Below are 26,762 nucleotides of genomic sequence, written 5' to 3' on the forward strand. Positions count from 1 at the left end.
CCCGCTAGCCCAGGCCGGCAGTCATGCGCATGCGCTGACAGTACTTCCCCCCTCCTTCCCCCCAGTCTAGTCCTTCTGCGCATGAGCAAATTGACAGCTGCGCCTTGGCGGGCTCTCTCTGCCGCGGAATGTTCTGGGCTGTTACCATAGAGAGGGCGCTCCGCCACTCAGCCTAGATAGGTGAATGGGTGGCGGGGTCCATCTTTGCTGTCCCACGAGACTGTACCAACGGGTTTATGGGACGGGGGGGGGAGCTGTTTAGGAGCTGGGTTGACCCACGTGCCGTTGGTGGGTTGCGTGGGGCTCGGAGCCCGGGCAGGAGCGCCTCGCGCTCTGGGGTGAGGGAGCGGGCTTGTCCGTTGGGGGGACTGGCGTGGGTCGTGCTGCGTGGCCTCGAGGGTCCCCCGCCATATTCCCTCCCGGGGGGGGGCAGTCGGGGAGTCGGCCGCGTGGGCTCCCCCCCACTGTTTCCACTTCGAGGTGTGTGGGGGGGCGAGTCACGCGGGTTTCTCCCACGCTCCCTCCCGCAGGGGTAGCTGGGGGGGGCAGTCAGTGTCCCTCCCCCCCTTCCGCAGGGGTAGCTGGGGGGGGCAGTCAGTGCCCCTCCCCCCCTTCCGCAGGGGTAGCTGTGGGGGGGGCAGTCAGTGCCCCTCCCCCCCTTCCGCAGGGGTAGCTGTGGGGGGGGCAGTCAGTGCCCCTCCCCCCCTTCCGCAGGGGTAGCTGGGGGGGTAGTCAGTGCCCCTCTCCCCCTTCCGCAGGGGTAGCTGGGGGGGTAGTCAGTGCCCCTCCCCCCCTCCGCAGGGGTAGCTGTGGGGGGGGGCAGTCAGTGCCCTTCCCCAGGGCTCTAGCAGGCTCCTGTGGTTTCTGCCTGCCCTGGGGTGGGCCTGCCTCATAGAGTCCTAGGGCTGGAAGGGACCTCAGGAGGTCATCAAGTCCAGCCCCTGCCCAAGGCAGGACCAATCCCTGCAGGGCAGGATATCTGTCCTGCGCCACCTGCCCACAAGGCAGGGTCCCTGCACCTGGAGCCTGCTTCCTGCAGCCTTTTTTTTTGGGGGGGGGGGGCGGTGTCTTGTTTGTTATGCTCCCGCCTTGTGGCACATCTCCCCAGGGCAGGGTCCCGTCTCAGAATCCTGGTCTCCCATACGTGGTCCAGCCTAGCTCTTTGTGCTAATTACTGCTAACCCAAAGCTTACTAATCATGCTGCTTTTCTTTAACCTTCTTGCAGCAGAAGAAATCCTGGACATAGCTTCACATTACCATGGCCACTACCCCCTCCAGGGATCAGGCAGGCAGAGTATGTAGAAAATTAACTGTTTAGTGCAGTTTCCTGCTATTAAATACTGCTGTTTTTATCGTAACTGAAGGAGTGACATTTTCTTCCTGTCCTCCTAATAAAAGTTTTCCAACTGGTACATGCTGTAGTGTTGCAATGTAAGAATACTAGATTCCAGGGCATGGCTTTTTTTTGGGGAAGTGGCAATCTGACATTTAGGAAATTTGCACTAGTTTAACTATATAGATATGAGTAAATTGTTGCAGACTGTAGATGTGCTACAAAAAGGTAGCAATAAGATCTTACAATTGACAGGGTTGTTGTTTTTGGTTATTGTTTGTTTGCTGTTAGAAATACTGTAGGTTGTTATTTCCACTCCAGCTCATCTCCTCATCTCACAGCAACTAATAATACTATATATTTTTTAAAAGCTTTAGAGGGGTAGCCAGTGTACAGTGTGCCTTGGTTAATGCCATTTTTTTTGTATGTGATTGTGCATGTTGAAGGTGGTCCACATGCATCCAGCTCCTATTTCTTCTTTTTCAGATCAGGTACATAAAGGGGGACCTTTTTACATGCCCCAAAACGGACTCTTTGGCTCACTGCATCAGTGAGGACTGTCGCATGGGCGCAGGGATAGCTGTCCTATTTAAGAAAAAGTTTGGTGGCATACAGGACCTATTGGATCAGCGTGAGTTTTGTATTTGGGGAGGGTAGGCTAATACAGCTCATGGGCAAATCCCAACCTCTTTAACTGTATTCTCTGTTTCAGGTATTATCATTCACAGTAGTATCTAGGCATTGATTCTAGGACTGGGAATACTGGATCTTTATAAACATGCAGTGAACTATTTGAGGGCAGGGATGTAATCCACTTTTGCACTTGTATAGTACCTAACACAGCAAGGCCTTGACTCTTACCATGGTTTCTGGGGGCTACCATAGTATATAAATAACTCAACTTTTATGCTCCCTCATTTGTTTACATTTACGATTGTGTGACTGTAGCACAAGTAGAATGTTTTGTACTTAATATCTAGTTGGAGGAAACAGAGACAGTGCAGAGGAATAGAGAAGCAAACTACCTGTATATGTTGGTATTTAAATTTGTCCAGACTAAGCTTTGAAATTTCCATTTTTACTGGGGTACAGGCCACAGCTCACTGATGTGAATAAATTCGTACTCCTGCAGCCATGGTTTAGGAGCAGTGTTCTCTCTAACATTTTCCATTTTGGGGTGGGTTGAATTTTCTTTTTGTGTGTGTTGAAATTTCTTATGAGCAAGACCAGTATTGAGATTGTGTGGATGTTACCACCAGTACAAACAAAAAAACCTAGATATAAATATATATTTTAAACAGTTCATAGGTATGGAAGAAGAAAATATATTAAAACAAGGGACAGTTACTAAGGAGCAATGCTTAAGGTGTTTATTCAATATGAAATCAAATAAAAAGAAAATGAACACTACCCTTGGAGTACATGTATTATCCTTTTTAACACCCCAAGCTAGTAAATACATCAAAATGGAGCAAAAAGACTGAAAACAGCTATATAAATACATCAGACATGGCCATTAAGTGAGAGCATAAAAAATATGCACTGGAGCCCCAATTTAAGAACCTACTCCCATAGGCCACTAAATCTTCAGAATTTCCACTAAAGCTGCTCGTAAAAAATGAAGCATCTGCCAAAACTCTAGCATGCCACAGACTGTTGCAGTTCACAAAGGTGTCCCTCTTGCATGCATATTATCGGCACAGCTCAGCTTTAAGATTCTAAACAAATCTGAGACAACTAGATAAAGTTGTGCTCTCCTTGCAAATATTAATATTTACTGACACTGGAAAGAAGAGTAAGAGGCATTCACTCAGGTTTATAGTTTCTCTAGGGCATGTTTAGGATCCATGCCGTGCAACTGAAACAGACACCTGAAAAAAACATAAAAGTTCTCTTGGTTTGAAACTTTCACATTGTGTGTAACTAATTCAAAGAGAAGAAGGCCCAGATCACATTAACACATGGCTTCTGGCTTTGTAGACAGATCCATGTTTCAAAGAGCTTATAAATCTTTATCCTACAAAACATGTACCATCACACCTAGTGCTTGCTACTTCTGATTACCCTATTGATTCATAAGAGCCAGAACTCTACCAAATAGCAAAGACCTGGTCTTAATACCAAAACCCCTATTCAAGCAAATTCTAAAAATGGAAATCACTTGTCTGGAATACAACTCCAACTGAAAGGTAAAACAAATAAACAGGAATCATGGTAAAGTTCTTCTAGTTTTAACAATTTACTGTGTATGTATTAGAAACACAGGATTTTTTAAAAAATTAAGATCAGAATTTTCACATATCTACAACACTCCAAAAATGTTCTGTTAAGGTAAGAAAGAAAAAGATTATTTTAAGCCATTAACACCCATGTAAACTTTGTTTGAAATGTAATCATACAAGTGTCATGAGTGCCAGTATTCACAAAAGAATCCTTATCTACAAAAGCAGCTTAAATGCTTTACAATAGAAAAACACCAATACAAGTGGAGTCAGATCCTGCATTAAGATCTTGCTACTTTCTCAACTCTGTTTCTCTGCTCTGGATCTGTCCCCCTCCAAACTAAATTTTAGCCCAGGCTTTCTAACATCTCTGGGCAGATGGCTACCTGTTAAACTCAACATGGCCAAAAACAATGGCCATGGTCTTTCCCTCCTGATTCTAGGTGAAAAATATTTAGATCTAAAATTGCAGAGGATTCACTGTTTTGTGTTTGCTCTATAAGTCTAACTGTGGAAAATAGGGTGCTACATTCTTTCCCCCTTATCCTGTTTTTCCTGGCATATTTCAGATCTTGTAATTGTCACCAATCAGTTGGTAATTAATACCAACCACTCCTAGTTCCAGTTTCAACAGAAAAGAAGAACTTGGACTAAGATCCCTCTGATGCATTGAGACAATGAGAGTTTTTCCCACCAGCACTCCATCTCCCATGTAGCCACATGCCTCCATTCTCCAGGATACTGGCATAACCCACTTGAAATTTTGGCACCTCCCTCCCTATGCAGCCTGCTTCCCATCCCATTCCAAGAGAGAATCCTGTCTCTCTCTCTCCTGCATGGGCAGTGGTGCTGAGACTGAGAGATTCTGACTCTTGCTGAAGTCAGAATGTCCCAAAACTCCCCACCTCACTGCACAGATGCCAGCACCCACCAACTCCCTCTTGCTCCCATCTATCCCCATCCAATCTATTCCTCCAGCCTCAGTCCAGCCTGGGACTGGAAGGGAGTCCTGCCTCTTGGAGTTGCAGGCACCAGCAGTGGCCCAGCTGGGAGTCAGAAAATACACCACCAACTCAGTCCCCACCAACACCAGTACCCAGCCCGTTATTTCCCCCACCTATCCCATATAGCCACAGTCCAGCTGGAATATAGGGATGACCCACACTCCCCTCCAGCCACTTAGTCCCTCCCTCCTGATGTCTCCTCCTTATGGGCTGGGAGAAGTCGCCTTCTCAGTTTAGAGCTCCTGCAGCTAAGGGAGAAGTGCCCTTCCCCCAGCCAGGCAGCCTCCTACATGGTCAGCCCCTGGGCTGGGCTCATTAAGCAGCTGCACTACCGCACAGCTTTCAGGGAACCTTATTTATCAGTAGTCAGTTAATTGCAAGATCAGGTTAGCCTGACATCAACACATTTGAAAAAGCAATGTGAGGGCAATGGCAATAAAAAAAGATAACAGAGAGTTTGTTCACACTATGGTGCTGCAGCTGCACTGCTACAGAGCTGCAACTGGAGCACCGAACATTGATAATTCCTATAGCACAGAAAGATGAATTTCCGTCACTTTACCTAATCTTCCTCTCCAGGAGGTCAAAGGAAGATGCTGGGTGTTAGGTCAACCTAATTATGGTGCTCAGAGGTGTATGTTTTTCATGCCACTGAATGACATAACTACTCAATCTAATTTTACAGTGTAGACCAGGCTTTAGAGTCTTTCCACATTAAGCCATGTGTAGAGCCCTGCATGGATACAAATTTCTGTCTGCATATAGAAACCAGTATCCTCTGAACCACTGGGCCAAAGGAGAAGAACGTGGTGCAGTCACTCCCAAGAGCCAGTGCCTTGTGCGCCAACTCCTCCCAGCTGGGCAACTGTATTGCATTCAACCAATGATCCCCAAAGGGCTGCACAACCCTCAGTAGGAGACACAACTCATAGAATCATAGAACCATAGAGCTGGAAGAGACCTCAGAAGGTCATCAAGTCCAGCCCCCTGCTCTAGGCTGGACCAATCCTAACTAAATCAACCCAGCCAGGGCATTGTCAAGCCGAGACTTAAACACCTCTAGGGATGGAGACTCCACTACTTCCCTAGGTAACCCATTCCAGTGCTTCACCACCCTCCTAGTGAAATAGTTTTTCCTAATATCCAACCTGGACCCTTCCCACCACAACATGAGACCATTGCTCTTTGTTCTGCCATCCGTCACTGCTGAGAACAGCCTTTCTCCTTCCTCTTTGGAACCTCCCATCAGGAAGTTGAAGGCTGCTGTCAAATCCCCCCTCAACCTTCTCTTCTGCAGACTAAATAGACCCAACACCCTCAGCCCCTCCTCGTAGGTCATATGCTCCAGCCCCCTAATCATTTTGGTTGGCCTCCACTGGACCTTCTCCAATGCATCCACATCCTTTTTGTAGTGGGGAGGAGCCAGAACTGGACACAGTACTCCACATGTGGCCGCACCAGAGCCGAATAAAGGGGAATAATGACATCTCTGGATCTGCTGGCAATGCTTCTCTTAATGCAGCCTAATATGCCATTAGCCTTCTTGGCTACAAGGGCACACTGTTGACTCATATCCAGCTTCTTATCCACTGTAACTCCCAGGTGCTTTTCTGCAGAACTACTACTTATCTGATTGGTCCCCAGCCTGTAACAATGCTTGGGATTCTTCCATACCAAGTGCAGTTCTCTGCACTTGTCTTTGTTGAACCTCATCAGATTTCTTGTGGCCCAATCCTCCAGTTTGTCTAAGTCACTCTGGACCCTATCTCTGCCCTCAAGCATATCTACCTCTCCCCTTAGCTTAGTGTCATCTGCAAACGTGCTGAGGGTGCAATCCATACCCTCATCCAGGTCATTAATAAAGATATTGAACAAAACTGGTTCTAGAACTGAACCTTGGGGCACTCCGCTAGAAACCGACTGCCATCCTGACATCGAGCTGTTCATCACTACTCGCTGGGCCCAGCCTTCTAGCCATCTTTCTATCCCTCTTACCGTCCATTTATCCACTCCACATTCCCTTAACTTGCTGGCAAGAATATTGTGGGAGACCGTATCAAAAGCCTTGCTAAAGTCAAGGTATATCACATCCACTGACTTTCCCATGTCCACAGAGCCACTTACCTCATCATAGAAGCTAATCAGATTGGTCAGGCACAACTTGCCCTTTGTGAATCCGTGCTGACTATTCCTGATCACTTTCCTCTCTTCCAAGTGCCTCAAAATGGATTCCTTAAGGATCCCTTCCATGATTTTTCCAGGAACCAAGGTAAGACTGACCGGTCTATAGTTCCCTGGATCATCCTTCTTCACTTTTTTGAAGATGGGCACTACATTTGCCTTTTTCCAATCATCTGGGATCTCTCCTAATCTCCATGACTTTTCAGAGATAATAGCCAAAGACTCCTCAATGACATTTGCCAACTCCCTCAGTACCGTCAGATGCATTAAGTCCGGACCCATGGATTTGTGTACGTTTAGCTTTTCTAAATAGTTCCTAACCTGTTCTTTACCCACCAACGGCTGTCCGTCTTCATCCCACTTTACGTCACTTAGAACATTAGTCCAGGAGCAGACCTTGTCCGTGAATACAGAGGCAACTGCATGGAATGGTTTGGCGTGGCACAGCCACATAGTTGGGAGGAGCTGCCTATGTGGGACGCTGGTTCCTTGGAGCAGCAGGACGCTGGTTCCTTGGAGCCATGGCATCATGTTGTTTTGGCTGATATGATTATCGAAAGTAGAGCCTTGTGGTTCAGTGGATACCGATTTCTATCTGCGGATAGAAATTTGTATCTGCACAAGACTCTAACCATATGGATGTACTCTTAGCTGTGCACTTTGGGACACAGATGTCATCTGACATGATGGGCAGGAGCTAAATATGTTACAGGAGGTGGTGAGGACACTGAACTTAAATAGGGTATGATAAAATCCAAGGCCTCAGTTGGGTGAACATTCACACATGCTTAACTTTAAAGCATGTATTGACTGTACTCATGCACAAAGTTAAGTGTGCATATGTGATTGCATGGTTGGGCACAGGTGCCAATTGTGCTTTTAGGATTTACTGATCACTTACTTTTATTTTTTTTCCCAAAGCCAAGCAACAGCTAGTATAAAGCTTATTTATGTACAAAATTTAGAGAAGTTTTTCTTTTGATAAGAGATCCTAGCAGATTGAAATCTAGTCCGATTAAAAAATGAAGGATTTTTTTTAAAATTGGCTTCAGCCTTATGTCTCCTCCTGGGTCATGTTAATATTTATGATTTTGCAATTAGTTTGCCATGTTTTTCCTCTCCCCAGCTGCTTTATAAAAGATCTATAGTACAATAGGATAAACTGACTGATTAACCTGGAAAAGTGGTGCAAATGACTATACACAAAGTTCTGTTCCACAGAGTGAACAAGCTGAAAAATAAACACTTCTGTCTCTGATCTTTTCATTGTTTTTAAAAATAATTTTGTTTTAAAAAATTCTTCATAATATCTGTGAATTAATTTCTCATCTATTCAGCAGGAGTTCGGAGAATCAGCAGTGAATTGTAACATTATAACAATTGTAACAAAATTAATGTCAATATTCTATTTCACTTCTATTTTAGAGAAGAAGTCTGGGGAGGTGGCCGTTTTGAAAAGAGATGACAGATACATATACTACCTGGTAAGAGAGGGATGTAAGCGAGGTGTTTGTCATAATAGACCTCCTCTTCATTTGCATTGATTGGAAGAGAGGATTTTCTCTAGATACTGAATAAACATCTCAACCTTTTCAATAAAGATATAGATTATGAGGACAGACCAAAATAAATTATTCTTTCAGAATTAAATTCAAGATAGCTTCCTACTAACAAGTAATTTATATGTATTTATATAGAACATTTTATCCATGTACGTTACAGTCTGTTGTTTAGTGCTCATTATGTCTAGCACTTAGTTTTGCTGTTTAGTGGACATACTTCCTAGGGTTGTTGACCTGGTTGTCTTCATTATTTGCTTTAAAATATGCAAACATATAAATATACATGCATTTTGAGACTTTCCTTAGTTATCTGAGCTGACTGCTAAAATTTACTTTTTAAATCCTGGGATGATTTCATCACCTTCTAAGACACAGATTCCCCTTGACTCATATCCTGATGGTGTCATGAAATCTGGACCCCTGGTTGTTATACTTTGAGCTGAAAAAGCCTCTCTGGAATGCTCCAGTAAGAAGTGTCTGCATTTCTACTTCCTGCTTCAAAAGCGGTGGTTATGCTTTAAACACTTCCTTTGAATCAGGAGCTACTTGTTTTCTTTCAACAATTTCTGTTAAAGTATCATTATTCAAAATATAGATTATCTATGTAAAAGACATGTAAACATAACCCCAGTATTTAATAATGAGCGATAGTATTTTATCTTTCAACAGGATTTTTTTTAAGGAAAACTGTTTTTTTCCCTCCAAACCTAATTATTGACATTTAGAAATGCAGTATTTAGTATCCTGACTTCTTGTGTCGTGTGGCACAGAATTGCAGCTAAATGTTTAGATAAATGCTAATGGTTGTCCATTTTATTTTGAAATAACTGGTTGACTCAAGTCACCATATGCCAAAGGGTAGCTGATCAATAAATTTGTGGCCTGGATTTTGGTAGAGTGAAGGTATTTTTTATTAGAAAATAACATGTTCCCTTGTTGCTAATGTACTGTTGATCGTTTAATTTGTACTCAGATTACAAAGAAGAAATTTTCCCACAAACCAACATATGATAATATGCAGAAGAGTTTAGAAGCCATGAAAATGCATTGTTTGAAGAACGGGGTTACTGACATTTCCATGCCTAGGTAAGAAAATTGGATATTAGAAAGTAAACATTTCATTGTCCATTGGTCAGAATGGACATTTTAGGAAGTGACCATTTACTGTAAAATAAAGGTTCAGATGCCATTCTTAATATTTTTATATTCTTTGGGTTGTGCAACTGAAAACTGATCACAAACAAAAGGGAGTTTCGTGGTCAGCAGAACCTCATTATTTCCATATTTTTAATTTCATACATTAATTTCAGATGCATTTCATTAGTGCTGTGTCAATTGTAGCTCGAACAGTGCTTGAGACTGCTAAAATATCACAAGTTGCAACATAATGGGAGCTGGATTACCACATGTCATTCAACAACATAATACTGAGAGCCTGTATATGTCTGTCTACAACCCCACTCCCATTATTAATTTAAAACAAATCTGGAACTGAACTAGGATGGAGAGAGAGAGGATCTTATTTTTAATTAGGGCCCAGTTCTGCTGTACATTATACACTCATTTAAATACTACATTGTTTGTAAAGGCTAGAGGGCAACATGTTGAGATTCCAGGCTCTCTCAAGGGAATCTGAAATTCTGCCCCTTTTTTACTGCTGCAGTATGTGAAGACTGCTGGAGATCATTGTGCCTTTGGAAAAGTATATGCTGTATTTACATTCTTTAGGTGCATACAGATAGAATGGAGAATGTGAAGTTGTAGTGTTCTGAAGGCAGAGCATTCTAGAGCCTAGTGAAGTACTGAATTCTTTTGAATTACTTAGTAAGTCTAGACCTCCAAATGAATTGTCACTACATGTTTGTTCTTGTGACTTACTCAGATCACCAGTAGTTGTGAGGGATGTGAAAGGTTAACCATTAAACCACTGAGGGCTGGAGTAGCTTCCTACCTGCCACAGGAAGGGCTGCTTCAGCCCTATGGGGACACCTCATGGACAGGGACTGCTCTAGCCATCTGGAGCAGCCTCTGTCCACAGCAGGTCTGGGGTCCCATCCCAGTTGAGCTGGAGCAGCCCCCCCTCCCATCCCTCCTTTAATTGGTTAACCAGTTAAACACTACATTAAACTGTTTTACCAGTTAAATGTGATTTTACATCCCTAGTAGTTGGTTTCATATCTTACATCTATCATTTTAGCATCAAATTTGCTTATTTTTCACATCAGTCATGTGAGATCTTGTTTTCAAAGGGATCTTGAAATCTCAGTTGCATAGACAAAGTTCTAGGCAGTAATTTATTCTGTTGAAACTTTATTCAGCGTTTAAAGATAATGCAGCTCTCAGGAGCTATTGTGGGTTATTATTGTTTTGTTCAACGTACTATGTTGTAAGTTGGCAGTCCCACAGAGAAATGCATGATATGGGTCATCGGATACCTTCCCAACCCATCTGAGACAAGTGTTTTTTCTCCCTTCACTTGAGGCAATGAGTTGTAATTGAAGCAATTTCACCTTCCCATTCTTCTCAGCTTTTTAAAACAACAAGAGACCATTGCATCATAGCCTGACCTCCTGTATAACGCAGGTCAAAAAATGTTACCCAGTCATTCCTCTATTGTGACTAGTAACAGACTTGACTCAAGCATGTCTTCCAGAAAAGCATCCAGTCTTGACTGGAAGTCATGAAGAGATGGAAATCTACCACTTCCCCTGGAAGTTCTTTCCATTGAATGTTCACTATCTTTGGTTTGTTTGTTTTTAAAACAGCTTATTTCTAATTCAAACTTGTGTGGTTTTCACTTCCATTGGTTCTTGCTATGCCTTTAAAAATATCCAGTATTTTTCCTTTGAGAAGGTACTTGCACTTTCTAATCCACTTGTTTCTCATTCTTTTTGTGCACTTGTTTGTGGGCTTTATACTGTACTCAGTCAGAAACAGCTCATCATAGCCACTTTGGTGTCTTTATTTTCCAGGATCGGATGTGGACTTGACCGTCTGGAATGGGATAAGGTTTCAGCAATACTTGAGGAAGTGTTTGAGGACACGGACATTAAGCTCACAGTTTATACTCTCTGAACAGAGAGGCTTTACAGAGATGATTGTGTATTTCCCATGCTATTGATTCAAATGTTGTGGGAATTGATTTAGAGAAAAAGCTGTTCATGAAGTAGAGCCCATCTCTTCCTGTTTGGGAATAAGTCTTGGTTTTTCCCAATGTCAGGCAGTTACTTCTAGAGAATGGCTGGTTTTGTACATATTGATCAGAATTCCAGAAGAGAAGTATCTGTAAGCCTGCCAGGTTATATTTATCCCTCAGGGATCCTCTCCTGTGAGTCACATGGCCAACCACCAGATGTCACTGTTCCTCCACCCTACCGAATGCCCTTTTGCCTGTAAAGTCATCTTTTCTTAGGATGTTAGTGCATTTGTGTGGAAATTTGAGCTAGTTTGACACTTTACAAAATATTCCATATCTTTGAAATTAAGAGTTATATGTATCTGTTTAGTGTGTTTCAAAATAATGAAGAAAATTATTGCAGAGGTCTGCTGTTTAATTTAAAGCAGTATAGTGCTCAGATCAGAAGTGCAGATTTCCTCTGTTCTTTGAGTTATTAAAAATAAAATGTCTTTTCAAAACGTGAGATTTCATGCTTTTATCAAGACTGTATCAAGCATCATGCTGTCCAGTTTCAAATGTGTACCTTTTAACTCTTGTTATTGAACTAGAGTGCAAACCACTATATCAACCCCACTCTTGTTCACATTTCTGTCTGCCTTCTATAGTAAGGATAAACTTCTCAAGGGAACATACATGCGTGGAGCGAAGGTTCATTTTGCCCCATGTAATTGGTACAAATGTCAGCATTGAAGAGAGATCACATATGAATAGGCTACTGTGAAATGAAAAGGGTTACTATTAAATGCATGAGTTGGTTTTCCTCTTTACTTTTTATCTAGTCTATTTATAGACTGCTAGTCATTGAGAGGGCTACGTGCCATTCTTTTTCTACTTCTGCCATTGCTAAACAGCAATGAACAAATAATAAATAGCATATTGAATCCAGCAGACCCCCAAAATGTAGTCTGTTACTTGGTGGTAGTCAGTAAACTTCAGCTGGAGCATTTTTTCACCACATACTTAAAGTAAGATACCAGGTCTCTTTCTGCAGCATTTGGTTCAAATATAATAATGTTACTGATTTTAGAACCTTTAAGCTGAATTGCTCTGCCATATATACCTTTAGTAGTTGTAGTATGCTTTACTTCCAATCCCATCACAGTGACTAATCTGATTTACTTTTAGGATGCCCATTACTATAGTAACTAAGTACCAAAGTATAGGAATTCAAGCATAAAGTAGAATCCTTAATAAAGATAATCTTTTTGTTCATGGTAATATATGGAAACCCTTCTCTATTGAGAAGCTATTAACAGAATGTTTTGTGTGGGATCTTTTGCATACTTGATGAAGCTCTGCAAATCCCTTTTTCTAATCTTTAAAGGCCTCAGGTTGTTATATTGTTCCTTTTCAGTCAAAAATTATCACATCTTTACAGATTATGAATTACTCTTTAATTTGCCAGAGGGGTTGGCACTGGGTGATTCTGTCTTTCTGCTCTCATGTGTGTATCTGTAACACCTTAAAAATGTAAAGCCTGTATCTGATCACCATTTTGTCCCTTGTGGAGTTGTTTTTGGTGTATAACTGCTATAGCCAAACATGGGAATTTCTTAAAGGATTGAGTTCAGCACATAGAAATTTGGAATATCGAATCTGTAAACAAGCATAAATATATACCAAAAATATGTGCTGGATTTAGGTTTTGTATCTTGTTTATATTTGTTTTCTAAGTCTGGTAACAAACACAAATAGTAAAATCAGCACACCTATTTTTGTCTGCTTTCCACACTGATGGTTTCTTACTGCTATTTGCATCCTTTCTGTTGAAGGCTATGACTAGGGTATGGTGCCAGTGGAACAGTCAGATGTAAAACTTTTGGCCATACCTTGTCTTTTTCATCTCTTACATTCCTGTGGTCTGCTGTTCCTTTCGATTTTGCTTGGTGCTGTTGGGACAAAAACTATGGTGAGTCAGAAATTAAGCTGGAAGTGTGAACCCCCTCTGATTGAACATCTTGGCTGACCAGCCTCCCTATGATCTTTCCACCTGTTCCATGTAGGCATTGTCACAGGACCAGATTTTTCCATCTGTTCCATTCACTCTCTTGCTAGCTCTTGAAATTATTTTGTATGTGGGAATTCCCCCTTCCTATAGCATTGTACTTTCTCAAGTGTGAAACATTACATGGGTGGGTTGTAAGTTCTTCTCCACTATATTAAATGCCCATGTTTGGAAAATGTTTATGTGAAAGGGGGGGAAAACACAGTAGCTGAGAGTTTCTGCAATGGCTTCTGATTTAACTCCTTTGCCCTTCCAGTTTTTATAGCATGAGCATTTCTGTTTACCAACTTGGTTTTTGTCTTTAAAAAAAAGGTCCTTAGCATTTATAGGTCATACATTTGCTCAATAGCTATTCTGACTTTGCTGCTTTTGCTCTAATTTTCAGCCATGATCTAAGGGGGTGAGTTTTAATGCTAATGCTGCCCTAGTAAGCCCACTATATTCATGTCATTAAGCAGAGCACATGGCTTTCTCTTGTCCTGCTAACAAAGACAGTGCAAGTTTATTTTAAAAATAAAAAACAAAACGCCTAACTGCTACATTGTAAATGTAGTCTTAGTCCATCAGGGCCATGTTTGCTAAAGGCTTATGTCTCAAAGCAGCTCTGGAAAACTGAAGGCATGTCCTAGATGTCCAAGTCTCATATTTCGTCTCTCCACTGGATGAGGGATCTCTTGCAAGCTGGCCCTGTAGAGATAAGAGAAAGATGTTGCCAGCTTCCAGTGTGTCAGGGCTTGTTGCTAAAAAAAATTAGTTATGGACTCTTCAATCTTTGTATATTGCCCTCCTTGGATATTTTTCTATGGGACTAGAACCACTACTGCCTCCTCTTCCCAGTTTACTCATCTAGAAACATCACCCACCTAGAAACGGAGCATTCTTGCTATATCCAATGACCCTCCCCTCTATTTACTAATGAAAAGTGATTGGAGAGGAGGGGTTGAATTCCTGAAGGTACTGACAAGTCACTGCAAGGAAAACAGCTCAGTTTGTCTCTACATCAGGGCTACTCAACTTTGGAAGCCCCAGGGACCACAGTGATGCTCCCAGTAGATGCCGAGAGCTGCAACCTAAGTGTGGTTGCATATACATGCAAATATATATATGCAAACAGCTTCATTGACACTGACAGGCATGAATACTGAGACTAAGGCAAAACTACCCAACACTTGGGTCCCATTTAAGTCAGTTCTGCTGATATTAATAAAATGCAATATTTACCTGATTTCCATTCATATGACAGTCCAGGAATTTAACTACTAAAACGCATATCAACAGAAGACCATTATATTGACTACTTTTTTGTTTTGGCTCCCACCTGCGGGCTGCATGTTGAGCCCCATGTAAATCCAAACCGCACCGCAGGCCGCAAAGAAACGGCCGTGGGCTGCATGTTGAGTAGCCCTTCTCTACAGCGGGGAAGATCTCACTAGTGGATTGCTAGTTGCAGTGGGCAAGGTGAAGTTCATGATACTCTCGTATTGTCAGATCTAGGCAGAGCTGGAGTCACAGATGGCAATGTCAGTACCCTTAAAAGCCTCTCTTTCTGACTTAAGACATACGAAAACAGAGATGAGTCTGCCCCACCCTCCATTAAAGCAAGAAGGTAAATGAGCAGTCTGAAATCTTCACTCACATGCGCCTCAGTGCAGAACCTCAGCTAACTTCTCTTCATAATACAGGAAGTTCTCCTGAATGTCCTCCCAGGGCTCGAAGGCCTTTGCCTCTCCTTCTTCCTGCTCCACAAAGTTCTGCCAGATATACTCAAAGTCTTGAGGCTTCATAATCTTCAGTTTACATCCAGCTGTCTTCAGTTTCTTGAGAGCAGCCTGCATTTCCGGCTCCTCCCACATGAAGAGACGGCTGACCAGGATGGTGAGGCGCAGGTTCTTGTTCTTCTGCAGTATCTGAGCTATCTGGTCCGCGCAGGGCACGCAGGGACTGGAGGAGACATACCAGGTGACATTGTAGCGAAGGCTGGGCTCGCATGTGGGCAAGATGTTGTTGAAGAAAGCACCTTCGGCATGGGCTGCTACATGCTCATCCTCCAGGTAACCCCGAAAGCTCCCAGACTCTTTGCCTTGGGTTTCCACAATGTAACACAGGAAGGTCTTATTCCTGCCTGAGCTGTATTCCACATTCCTAAACTGGAATTTGAAAAAGAAGGCAGGGAAGCGCTCCCTGTGGAAAGGGAGAGAGCAAGAGAAATTCCAAAGTATTATAAAATATCCTACAGTAACATAGTCTTTAAACAGCAACTCTCGACCAAAGATCTTTGCAAGTATTAGTCAAGCCTCACCCTCTCTGCCACCCTGAAAGGGTGAGGAAACCAAGTCAAAGAATTTGCATGACTTGCCCAAGGTTTTCCCAACCAATCAGTGGCAGAAATGGAATGAAGAATTGGAGGACTGGACAGGAACTCAGAAGTCCTAGGTTCAGTTCTGCAGCTGTGCCGCAGACTTCTGGTGTGATGTTGGGCAACTTGCTTATTCTACCCTGTGCCTTAGTTGTGCAGCTGCCAACTAGGGATTGATTATACCTACTACCCCAAATGGGTGCTGTGAGGATGAAAAATTAATTAATTGTTACAAGATACTCAGATAATCTAGTCATCAAATACTTCTAGTGATCAAGATACTCAGATAATCTAGCCATATAAATACATAGATAAATGGGTCAGAATAGAATCTTGGAGTTTAGGTGCCCAGTCCTGAACTGTTTTCTTCTAGTTTTTTGGGGGTATGTTTGATACATCCATCCTGGGAATCTCGTTATATTCATTATTGGAGTATCTCACATTCAGCACAAGGAGTAGGTAAACCAAAAGAAGAAAGGGCCAAAAAGATCAAGGGATTGTATAGATCTAGACTAAGGAAGTTTGCATCGATGCAGTTTTACCAGTTCAGACATCTAGTGTACTTACACTGTCCAACTGCATGCTCTGATTTGCCCTGGTGCTCTGTGTCTGCTTTACACTAACAAAATTTGTTGCAAATTTCCCTAATCTAAGCAATACTTCATCCTAAAAAGATTTACAGGTATCTCAGTAAGGCCTAACCTCCTTCCTTAAGTGAATGGCAAAACTCCCACTGACTTCATTAGTAGCAGCATCAGACCATAACTTAGTCCATGCGAAGGAGGCATGATGGTATGTGAACATCCTTCTCTCTTATTCCTTGAGTTTAAGAAATTTACATTTGTTTGATAATAGTGAACTTCATGACTTCACCTCTGAGATAATTAATGACTCCTTTTAAAATTGAAAAGGTTCAACCCGTCCTCCTCCTCCTCTTGTTTCAAAGGCAGGTTTGCAAAGCCACAACAAATTATTTTACAAGAAATAAACATTATATTATTTTAAAATGTAACCGGTATAATAGTTTCCTGCAAAGTCATCCGTGATATAAGTCTGCTGACTTCAATGGAGTTACACAAATTCACCCCTGCTGTATCTTTTATTGAGTCATTTAATCTGCTAGAACCGGATCCAAAGTCAATGCAAAGACTCCTATTGATTTCAGAGTTCTTTAAATCAGGACCTCCAATCAGACCTTACTTCCATGGAATTCTCTTACCTATTATGAACTAGGCTGACCGGGATTACCTGTGATGTTAAACCAGATGCATATTCCTAGCCATGTGGACTATATAGTAGATCACTTTCTTTCCAGTAAAGAAACCTGTAAACAAAGCTAAAGAGACTGTCCAAGATTGTTCATGTCTGGCTAAGATATTGGAAATCCATGCTCATCATGGGTACCGAGAGTAGTAATATATGAAAAGGAATCTACTTACACCCACCTCTGTCAGAGCAGAATGGATATTCCAGGACAAGTGTGTAATCTAAATATCTGGAGTTAGTGGACCTAACTCCTGGTCAGAGGACTTGCAGAAGTCAGTGAGTGATTTAGCAGGAATAAAGAAAGTAATGTATACCCTGGGTTGCATGTACTTTGGACCCTGGCCAGGACGTGGTCTGACCTTTCAGCATTTCAGATACTTACAATAATAAATAAGTATGATACTTTGAATTTCTATAGCACCATTCATCTGAAGAGGCTACAGAACTTAACAAATAATACATCTCCGAAGTAGCTAAATAAAGGGATCTAATGGGTAAAGAAGTGGCTGGTTCGCAGGGTATTGGTTCTAGTTCTTGCCTTGACACTAAGTTACTGTGTGGCAGTGAACAAGTTATTAATTTTCTCTAGGCATCCGTTTCCCCAGTTGTAAAGTGAGGATGATCCTATGTATCCATTTTTGAATGAAAGATGGTGTATAAATGTTATGCCCATTTTACAGATGTGGAAAGAGAAGGGCTCTTGCTTCAAGATCACACAAAATATCAGTGGCCAAACCCACCAATAGAAACCAGGAGTGGTAGTCTCTGGTTACATGGGGCCTACACAAAAGTTGTGCTCCGGGAACAATTTTAGGGTAGGGGTGCTCAGATGTAGCCACCTTCACCTTATTCCATCCATACCCCTCACCACCTCAGGCTAGGACCACAGCTGAAGGGGAGGGCTATGGCACTCTGGTCACAGGGCCAAGGATCAGAACCCCAAGTGTGAGCGGAGCTCTAGCGGCTGGGACCGCATGGGCAATAGCAAAGCCCCTGGGGCTGACAGCCGATACCCCCTGACACTAACAGCCAGGACCTCAGGTGACAACAGGGCCTGCGGACTGGCTGCAGGGACCCCAATGTGGGTTGCAAAATCTTGGAGCATCTCCTGCACCCCGACTTCCCACACTTATGCACAAAGTCAATGTTTCATGCTCCCTTCATTGGTTCTGCAGCAGCCATTCAGTAATAAACAGAACTGCATTGGGGTTCATTGATGACAATGGTGCAAGAACTCTATAGTAGACCCATACTGCTCTGACATGACTGGAGCCTATGACAATCCAGGTGCAGGGGAAGATTTTGCTACTGCACGTCTGTGCTATAGCGATTCTCGTCATCCTCCCACCCCCGAAGAATGTAGTGTAAATTAATGCATCAGCTTGTATTCCTTGAAGTTTACGCAGCTGAGCTGAATCTGGCTGTAACATTGTGAAAAGGGTTTTAGTGTTCTTACGTGTTGGGTTGCCACCCCCACTTGCAAAGTACAGACTTCTTGGAGCTACAGATAGCAGCATCAAACACTTGGCAAGGATCATAAAATGTCCCTAATCCAAGGCCGACAACTGAAATGCTTAAACTGTACACAGTGTAATTGAGCACACACATTGGGGCATTTGGAGTTGTAAATTCTCTCATTAGCCGGATAACTGGCTGTCTGCTGAAATTTTATAAATAACTAGAAAATCCAAACTGGGATCACATCCAAAAGAAACAGATTCCGATCTGCAGTCCCAGGACTTCCAAACACAGTATCTTAATATGAGCACTTTTTAAGCATTAGGTTAAATTTGCTGGATTTTTCAATTTTGTCTTGAAAGTCCTCTATGCTCTACCTGTTTTCTCCCTTTGCTTTTCTACTTCTCACCCTTAGTAGCCCAGCACATCAATAATAATCCCAGATAGACTTATCTTCTGCTGGAGCTCATCAGACAGCAAAAGGTAGATCTTTGGGTGCAGTCCTCACATAGCTCAGTGATTAGTAAGGTCTAAATACCTACATACTGGTATGTATAGATAGATTAACTCAAAACATTTCCTCTTTAAAGAGTATTAGCAGGCTCATTCAATGGAGTTAAAAGGTCCTGTCCATCCTGAGAGCTAATGGGTAGAGTTTAATACTGAAAATGAAAAACTGCTAGCACCAGTGTCGTGCATACCGTTATCATGAAACTGGTTCTAACACTGTGCCTAAACAATCCCTGCCTATAGCTCTCTACCCCAGCAATGGGCAACCTAGGCTAGTGAGTGGGCTGCACGAATGGCCCTCCTTCATCTCAGCGGGCCACTAGATTGTTATAACCAAGTTGGTCTCCTAGGATAGAGTAGTTTTGCTCACTGCGCTTGCGCACCTAGAATTTGCGGGGGGTGCGGATTGAACCGTTGCAGCACTTTGATTGGATGCAGAGGGAGTGCCCGGCTCTGACAGCCAATGCCGTGTGCAATCAGCACGTACTTCATATGCCCTTGCTTTCCGTGTGTGTCACATTAGCAATATTGGCAGGAAAAAAAACTATGCAGATGGAAACAAGTATAATCTGGCAACGCCGTGCATGGGCAACAGTAAACAAAATGTCTTGGGGGGCGCAAACAGAACCCCAATAGGCTGCATTCAGCCCATGGGCCGCAGGTTGCCCTCTACTGCTCTCCCCTGATCTGTGGCAGCCCCTAGTAATTGGTGCTCTGCCTCCATCACAACTTGGGAGAGCGTGTTCTGGTCAAGTCCTGGGAGCTTTTTATGCAATTCTACCAATGCACCTCAGTCCTGATCAGTTGCATCCCTGCTATTTCAACCCTGAACGCTCCCCCAGCTCTTCCAATGCATGTCACTTCTGTTCTGCTGCATCCTCTGCTCTTCTGGATCTTGGTTCCTCACATGCAGATCAATCTCATCACTGCCAGCTATTGTCACATTTCCTGCTGCAGCCTGATAGGCCTGTTAAATACTGCAGCAGCCCCATCATTTAGTCAAGTATCTACAAAGGTGGACAGCAAGTTCCTTTTGCAACTGAGCAATATCCAGATTCTAGCTTTTCAGGGGTGAGAGGCGAAGCTAGAGGACATGGCCTCATTCATTTGTATTTCTATCTAGGTAAGCTCTGAGCTGACAGAAAGCAAGGGTGAAAGCTTCCTAGTTCAGATGCATTCAGACAGGTCAGTAATGACCCAAAGCAATCACCAAGCATGGTATCTGTAACCAAGTCCAATAGCCTTTATGAAATGGGTTTTGTGATTTAGCTCAGTTCCTATTGGAGGCTCCACATCATTAAAGCCACCATAACAGCAGGTGCCAATTGTCCTGTTTGTTGTCAGTCTCTGTACAGAGGCCAAGGATTGAAAGAAGTCTGGTGATCTCAGCCTGAGAGAGAGTCTCCAAAACAGAGATGAGATCTGCTAGGGAAGGTGTTTCTTGGGGAAGCTTTCACCACTCTTGTCCAGAGTTTACCTGTCCTATAGACAGAGGATAGTTCCCAAGTAGAGCAATCTAGTACTTCCCCCTGGGCCTCTGGAACAGCCATGCAACTTCACTGAAATAAAAAAGTATTGTTGAGGCAAGAGAGCTGGATTGGCCCTTGCCTTGTGCCTTATGCAGTAAGTTCACGAGTACAATCAGAATGGTAGCACTGTCCACTCACTCATTACACCTGGCATGCACTTTGCACAGGTGAAAATAATGACACTGGCTAGGATTTTCAGAGACACTTAGCATTAGCCCAGCCCTGCTCTCATTAAAGAAAATCCTACCAAGGGCAAGAAAGTGAAGAATGGAGTCTAGAGCATGGTCCACTATTTTTAAACCATCAAAAATGACAGAAGACTTTACAAATCAGTTGTGAGTACAGAAAACAAAATTATTCTCAAGTGAAATCCAGAGAGAAAAACAAGTATTAGAATTTAATGAAGGAGCAATTTACTGTAATTATTTATATCAAAACATCTATTATAGTCAGCATAGTAGCAAAGCAAATTGGCATCTTGTTACTCAACATGTTTGCTCGCTGTGGCTGTGTCTACATTGGCAAGATTCTTGCCACCATTGGCAAAATCTTGCCACCTGTCTACACTGGCTGTGAGTACTTGTGCAAGAACACTGATGTTCTAACGTAGGAAATCAGTGCTTCTTGCGCAAATACTTTGACGCCCCTGCTCAGGGATAAGCCCTCTTGTGCAACTGTTCTTGTGCAAGAGGCCAGTGTAGCCAGGCAACGTTAATTTCTTGTGCAAGAAAGCCCGATGGCTAAAATGGCCATCGGAACTTTTTTGTGCAAGAGAGCATCTACACTGGCACGGATGCTTTTGCGCAAAAGCACATTTCTTGTGCAAAGGCACATGCCAGTGTAGACGCTCTCTTGCGCAAATACTTTAACGCAAAAACTCTTGCGTTAAAAGTATTTGTGCAAAATCATGCCAGTGTAGATGTAGCCTGTGTGTTTTTGAATCACATTGGCTGATTTTTTTTTTTTTTTGGACAAAAAGTTCACTTTAGCCCAGGGGAGGTAGCACAACTAGAGGAGAAAGACCTGTCTTATGCATCATCATAATCAGAATTGCCAGCTAAAATTCTGATTGTAGAATCTTTCTTATTGGTGATGTTGTAACAGCTGGATATTCAGTTCCTGGATTTAAGTTTCTGTTAAAGGCTGCTGGAAAGAATCATGTTTTGATTTATTAATTGGGTCCATGGGCTTGGCAAACTTGGGAGTGAATAAATACAGGGCTAGATCATAACATTTTTATAATGTCATATTTCTAGTTAAGCCACACTTTATGTATGCTCAGATCGAACAGACACAGACATATTAGAAATGCTGAGTATGGCAGATTGGATTTTCCTAGCTGCACTTTTCCGCTCATGTATGATTAATATATAATCATGCATCTATTAATTCATCATCATTCCATGCTTGTATTAGCCGTATGATTTATTGTATTGAGCTCTTATAACGATCCACTTCCAGGCTGTGCTTTGCAGAAAGGCTCAACACTCACAACTGGAGCCAGATTTTCCAGAGAGCTCATCGCCCAGTCAGATTCCTAAATAAGTGTCCAGATTTCTAAAACACCTCTGTGTCCAACGTGCTGAGCTGTTTGGAAAATCTGGTCCCAATGGGAATCGCTGAGTCAGTGCTTAATTTATGTCATGGCTGAGCCCCACACTGGTAGGCCTTGGCAGTTCATAGCCCTGGCACCTTGAAGCTGGTGGCATCAGTTATGAATGTAAAACACTTTCCTGAGCCCCGGCACCTCTTTCGTTAGAAATTCAGCACTGTGCTGAGCACTTTGAAAGCTGGCTAAGGATTTGATGCCTAAATGTAAGCTGTCGCTTTTGAATGGGTAATAGGTACTCAGCCCTAGAAAATCTGACCCCGAGCTCATTTGAAAATCTAACCCACAGTATCCATAGTGCAGACACAACACCGCTGGGGGTATTTTTCAGGGCTGATTGTAGGGTCCCATTATTGAAGGAGCAATAGGTGTTCTGGGGTCCTGAATGTTGCTATTTAAAAACAAACAGCCTTCCAGGAGACCAGTGGCTAATTAGACCCAGTGGAAAATCTTGAATTTTAAGCATTTAACCTGTAAAATGTGGCTACCATGTCACTATTTTGCTGCGATTTATAATCTGTACAAGGGATGAAAATCTCTCTCATCTGGTGCTGCTCAACTGCTTAACACTGGAGAGCTTTGTACATATTTTGGCCTTTCTGACAATAATTGGGAGTCTTTTGAAGATTGTTTGCAGGGCAGGGGAGTATGTTAGGTAAGCTTTCACCACTGTTGTCCAGAGTTACCCTCTCCTGTGGATAGTAATGGACAGAGAATAGTCCCCAAGAAGGATAATCCAGTACTTCTCACTGGGCCTCTGTAGCAGCCCTGCAAGTCCACTGAAGCAAATCATCTCCTTTGCATGCCCCTCTCAACCCACCCCATTCGTGCAGGGGCTGGTATTTTTCCTAACCCAGCAACAGAGAGACTTGTAAGCAAGACCCCTTCAAGAAAACAGTATTTCAATATGGCCAAGTTCTTCCACTCTCACACTAAGCCGTGCCTTTCTGGACTAGTCATCCCACTGAAACCAGTAAGACTACTTCCCTATTAAGGCACTTGTCAGTATCAGCAAGCTAGGGTTGGTAGAATCAGGCCCATCAATTACAACATAAATGAAGCTAAAGACAAGCTGATTTGAATTCATTGTATACAAAGGCAGTGAAACACTCTGCCCAGTGACAGGTCCAGCCGTAGGAAGAATTGCAGCCTGCACAACATGGAGAAAGTTTCAATGATCCTTTTGCAGACTAGCACTGGCCCCAGATTTCCTTCTTATTTAACCAACATTAAACCTTCAAGCAGAGACCTCCCCCTGGACAGACTGCGTGAGAAGCCAAGTGGAAATGACACACCCTGGCTTTCACTCACTTGCTGCCTCTTTAAATCTAAATTCAGCTCCCTGATCTCTCTCTTACCCTTCCACGATTTCAAACGGCGGCAGTTTCTCCAGCTCTTGCTTCTTCTTCTCCTCCTCAGCCTCCTCTGCATTTTCAGGCTGCTCCTCGCCATTCTGGGTGTTGTCGGGCGTCTCCTCTTTTTCAGCCATCCTCTCGGGTGCTGGGGCACTGGGTTAAGACCACTAGGAAAGAGAGGAAGCAGACTTTTGAGACCTGCGCAGGCAGCAAAGACAGGAGAGAGAGAGAGGGGAAACAGGGAGCTGGGAGTTCCAGACCTAGGCACAGTTGTTGGGAGCTAAATATGGAACGACGCTGCAGTGACAGTGACTGGACGGGGTGGCAGAATGATCTGACAACGCTCAGATATCATCACCCTCCTCACTTTTGCGAAGGCCTTTTATTAATCTCTCACTCCCCTTTTGCATTTAAAATAAAGTGACGAATTCACAGTGGGCGGGGTAGGGCATGGACGGCGAACCCAGGTTCTCCATCGGCAGGACTGGCCTCTTCCCTTCCTGCTCTCATTTGCCAGCATTCTGTCAACCTGCCTTCACAGAGGCAGGCTTCTGGAGAGGACAGGAAAGAGCTGCGGGAGTCCCGGATTTGTTTTATTTAGATATCACCATGGATAATGGATGGGGTGGAGCCAGGCTTCATTGAGGCCCCCTGCCGACATTACAGCTAGAACCCTCACAAGAGCCTGAAAACTGCACCCACTGTAAACCAGGCTTCTGGGAGGAGGGGATCCAACAGGGACGTAATCCTTGTCCTATTAAAACCAATGGCACAATCCTCACTGATGTCAGTATTTCACCCCGGGTATATTAAAGTCAGCCAGGAACAGTTACACAGAGGGGGAATATGTGGGCTGTGGGGCTGTGCTAATTTAGACCAACTCAGGACCCAGTCCTTCTCCCCACATTTCTCTCTCCAAAGGCTGTATGCTAGTTAGGGCAGGGAGCAGTCCTTCTTGGATGCGTGGAAAGGGCACTGCAGAAAAAGAATGCATAATCATTAAAAGACTCCGGCTTCTCAGCTTTTCCTTGGTTTGTTTACACCAGTGTTTCTCAACCTTTTTTTTTATAAAGCACCCCTTTTTCAAAATAGGAAGATTATAACTACTCCCAGTACCTACAGTTTTCAGACATTTTTTTTCTACCATTGCAACACATTTGTTTAAACAACTTAATCGTAGCCAGGCAGGCGATACAATTTTTGGGTGTAAAAAGTACAAAAATAAGAAAGTGCTGTAAAACTTAAAACAAAAATTCAGTTTTCTCCACATTTCAGTTGTGTTGACGTATCCCCCATACTTCTCTCGAGTACCTCTAAGGGTACTTGTATCACTGGTTGAGTAACACTGGTTTACACCACCTTTGTGGTCGCCATGGTCGCAGACACTGGATCAGTCATTGCATCAGGTAGAAGACAGTCTGAAGCCTGGAAGTGGGAGCCTATGTTGAAGCTGAGGATCAGGTTGAAGTGTCCATGTGGGGTATGGAGGTTGTACCATAATAGGATCAGGAGTAAGCAGCAGTGAGATTGGGAAGCAGGGTGTAGCATATGGATGTAGCATATGAGAGGTAGAATATTACATTGTCCAGAAGAAGATCTGAGGTGGTATTTACTGTATTTTGCCTGAACCAGTTTAGCAGAGAATCCAGCTACACTAACAAGACCATGCAGAATTGCATTAAAGGAGGCGGGGTATAACATTTTGTTGAAACAAGCTTGGGATGTCAGTATTGCTCAGCAAAAGAGCAGGGCAACTTGCGATGGAGAACCAAGGGTGTATTTGGGTTTCTTGTAATCTCTAGCAAGATTTTTTTCTGTTGAAGACTACATGAAATGTTTCCAAATATTACAAAAACATCTCGTTCTGAATCTAAGGGGGAAATGAATGCGAATCCCAGGTGTTCCTAACTTAATGCAGCTTGAACACAGATTAATCTTTGAAAGCTGTTCGTGCCATGCCTCTAGGTTGAAAATCATTAAGAAGCATGTAGCAGCTCAGAATTCACATTTTACTCCTCCAGAGACAACTGGAAATCAAACCTCCAGCATCTTGACTCTTGGGCTAAAGGCAGAACCCATGATGAGTAAGATTCAGCCAACCAAGCTATTCAATATTAGCTCTGTATTCTAGGAGTAAGTGCTGTAAGTTGGGAGGACACACTACATTCTTCATACATATCAAAGAGGCCAAATTTCTGCTTTAAGTGCAAAACTTAATTCAGCTTTAACACAATGTTGCATCCAGTGCCTCTGTAATTTTATAGTGCTCCACATCATGATAGATGTGGACCATTTCATCCTTTTTCACTTATCCAGGTTTTTTTTTCGTATTGCACATTGTTCAGTTTTTGCTCCTTTGCTAACAATGATCTTTCCTTTCTAGAGCATCAAAGGATCTTCCTAACTCCCCACATGCAGCACCACTGAAATGCAGCTACTTCTGGGACAGAGAACAGCAATCTCTGTGCTGCATCAACACTGTTTGCTGAAACTTGGTGAGTGGCAGAGGTGACAGTAAGTAGGTATGCCCTAGTGCGCAGTTCTGGCAAGAGCTGGCTGAGCTGCAGCAAAAGCCAAGAGGAAGCTATTTAAAGAGCTGACAGGGACCCCAGTTGCAATAGGACAGGACTGGTTAAGTTACTTTCACTGCTGGTGAGTGGTCATTATTTATTTTATGATTGACACCTCTAGGGAGGGTTGTATTGTGACAACAAGACAGGAAGGCATTTGAGAAGTTCTGAAACAGGCTGTCCATGGGATATATATATATCTATATATAGCTATATAGATATATAGATATAATTTTTCCTATGTGTTTTTTTAAAGCTTGGAATACTTTCCTTGGCTAGAGGATGGATATAGTATTGTTTTTCCTCTTGACCGGTAACTTATGTTGAAATTCCAGATCCCCTGTCCAGTCATTCTCACCTTTGACATTTTGGGGAGTGAGTTTGGGGATGGGAATCCTCAGATGATGAGTGACCACTCTTTCCCTTTCTCCTCCCACCCTCTAAAAAAACCCCACCCTCTCTTGTATGTCCCGACCCACTGTCTCTATTTTTGGATGCTCTCAACAGCTCGATTAATCATGGTGCCATTACTCGTGCAGCCTTTAGCTTTCACTGGCCCGGCCAAACTGCAAAGATCAATGCAAGCTCTAATCTAATCTCTGGAATGTGCTTCTGAGATACTG

At 43.0% G+C, this 26,762-nt stretch overlaps 2 protein-coding genes across 7 annotated transcripts; one reads left to right on the forward strand and one right to left on the reverse strand.

Moving 5' to 3' along the window:
- Positions 1 to 41: 41 nt before the first annotated feature.
- OARD1 (O-acyl-ADP-ribose deacylase 1) lies at positions 42 to 11,944 on the forward strand. 5 transcript variants are annotated; one of them, XM_075910131.2, is made up of 6 exons: positions 42 to 180; positions 1,227 to 1,295; positions 1,821 to 1,965; positions 8,167 to 8,225; positions 9,277 to 9,389; positions 11,276 to 11,944. In XM_075910131.2, exons 2-6 carry the CDS (start codon positions 1,260 to 1,262, stop codon positions 11,376 to 11,378), a joined length of 456 nt encoding a protein of 151 aa, XP_075766246.1. In that variant the 5' UTR covers positions 42 to 180; positions 1,227 to 1,259; the 3' UTR covers positions 11,379 to 11,944. The 5 variants fall into 5 exon arrangements, with proteins under 5 accessions (XP_075766246.1, XP_075766249.1, XP_075766245.1 ...); XM_075910130.2 differs by lacking the exon at positions 42 to 180 and adding an exon at positions 185 to 288; XM_075910132.2 differs by lacking the exon at positions 42 to 180 and adding an exon at positions 221 to 338.
- A 2,016-nt stretch (positions 11,945 to 13,960) lies between these two features.
- On the reverse strand, positions 13,961 to 24,058 carry APOBEC2 (apolipoprotein B mRNA editing enzyme catalytic subunit 2). 2 transcript variants are annotated; one of them, XM_006119340.5, is made up of 4 exons: positions 23,830 to 24,058; positions 23,573 to 23,736; positions 15,123 to 15,667; positions 13,961 to 14,173 (listed from the first exon to the last, which is right to left on the reverse strand). In XM_006119340.5, exons 2-3 carry the CDS (start codon positions 23,701 to 23,703, stop codon positions 15,130 to 15,132), a joined length of 669 nt encoding a protein of 222 aa, XP_006119402.1. In that variant the 5' UTR covers positions 23,704 to 23,736; positions 23,830 to 24,058; the 3' UTR covers positions 13,961 to 14,173; positions 15,123 to 15,129. The 2 variants fall into 2 exon arrangements, with proteins under 2 accessions (XP_006119402.1, XP_089629824.1); XM_089773698.1 differs by lacking the exon at positions 23,830 to 24,058 and having other exon boundaries at positions 23,573 to 23,823.
- Between the last annotated feature and the right edge of the window lie 2,704 nt (positions 24,059 to 26,762).

Source organism: Pelodiscus sinensis, chromosome 27, assembly GCF_052426305.1.
Source record: "Pelodiscus sinensis isolate ZL-2025 chromosome 27, ASM5242630v1, whole genome shotgun sequence".
Classification (NCBI taxonomy): domain Eukaryota; kingdom Metazoa; phylum Chordata; order Testudines; family Trionychidae; genus Pelodiscus; species Pelodiscus sinensis.

Excerpts from the sequence above, each read along its gene's own strand:
- OARD1 (XM_075910131.2), top strand. The coding sequence starts at position 1,260 with ATGGCCACTACCCCCTCCAGGGATCAGGCAGGCAGA. Across the intron at positions 8,226-9,276 it reads ACAGATACATATACTACCTG|ATTACAAAGAAGAAATTTTC; the intron begins GTAAGAGAGGGA and ends ATTTGTACTCAG. Across the intron at positions 9,390-11,275 it reads ACTGACATTTCCATGCCTAG|GATCGGATGTGGACTTGACC; the intron begins GTAAGAAAATTG and ends TTTATTTTCCAG.
- APOBEC2 (XM_006119340.5), bottom strand. The coding sequence starts at position 23,703 with ATGGCTGAAAAAGAGGAGACGCCCGACAACACCCAGAATGGCGAGGAG. Across the intron at positions 15,668-23,572 it reads CCGTTTGAAATCGTGGAAGG|GGAGCGCTTCCCTGCCTTCT; the intron begins GTAAGAGAGAGA and ends CCCTTTCCACAG.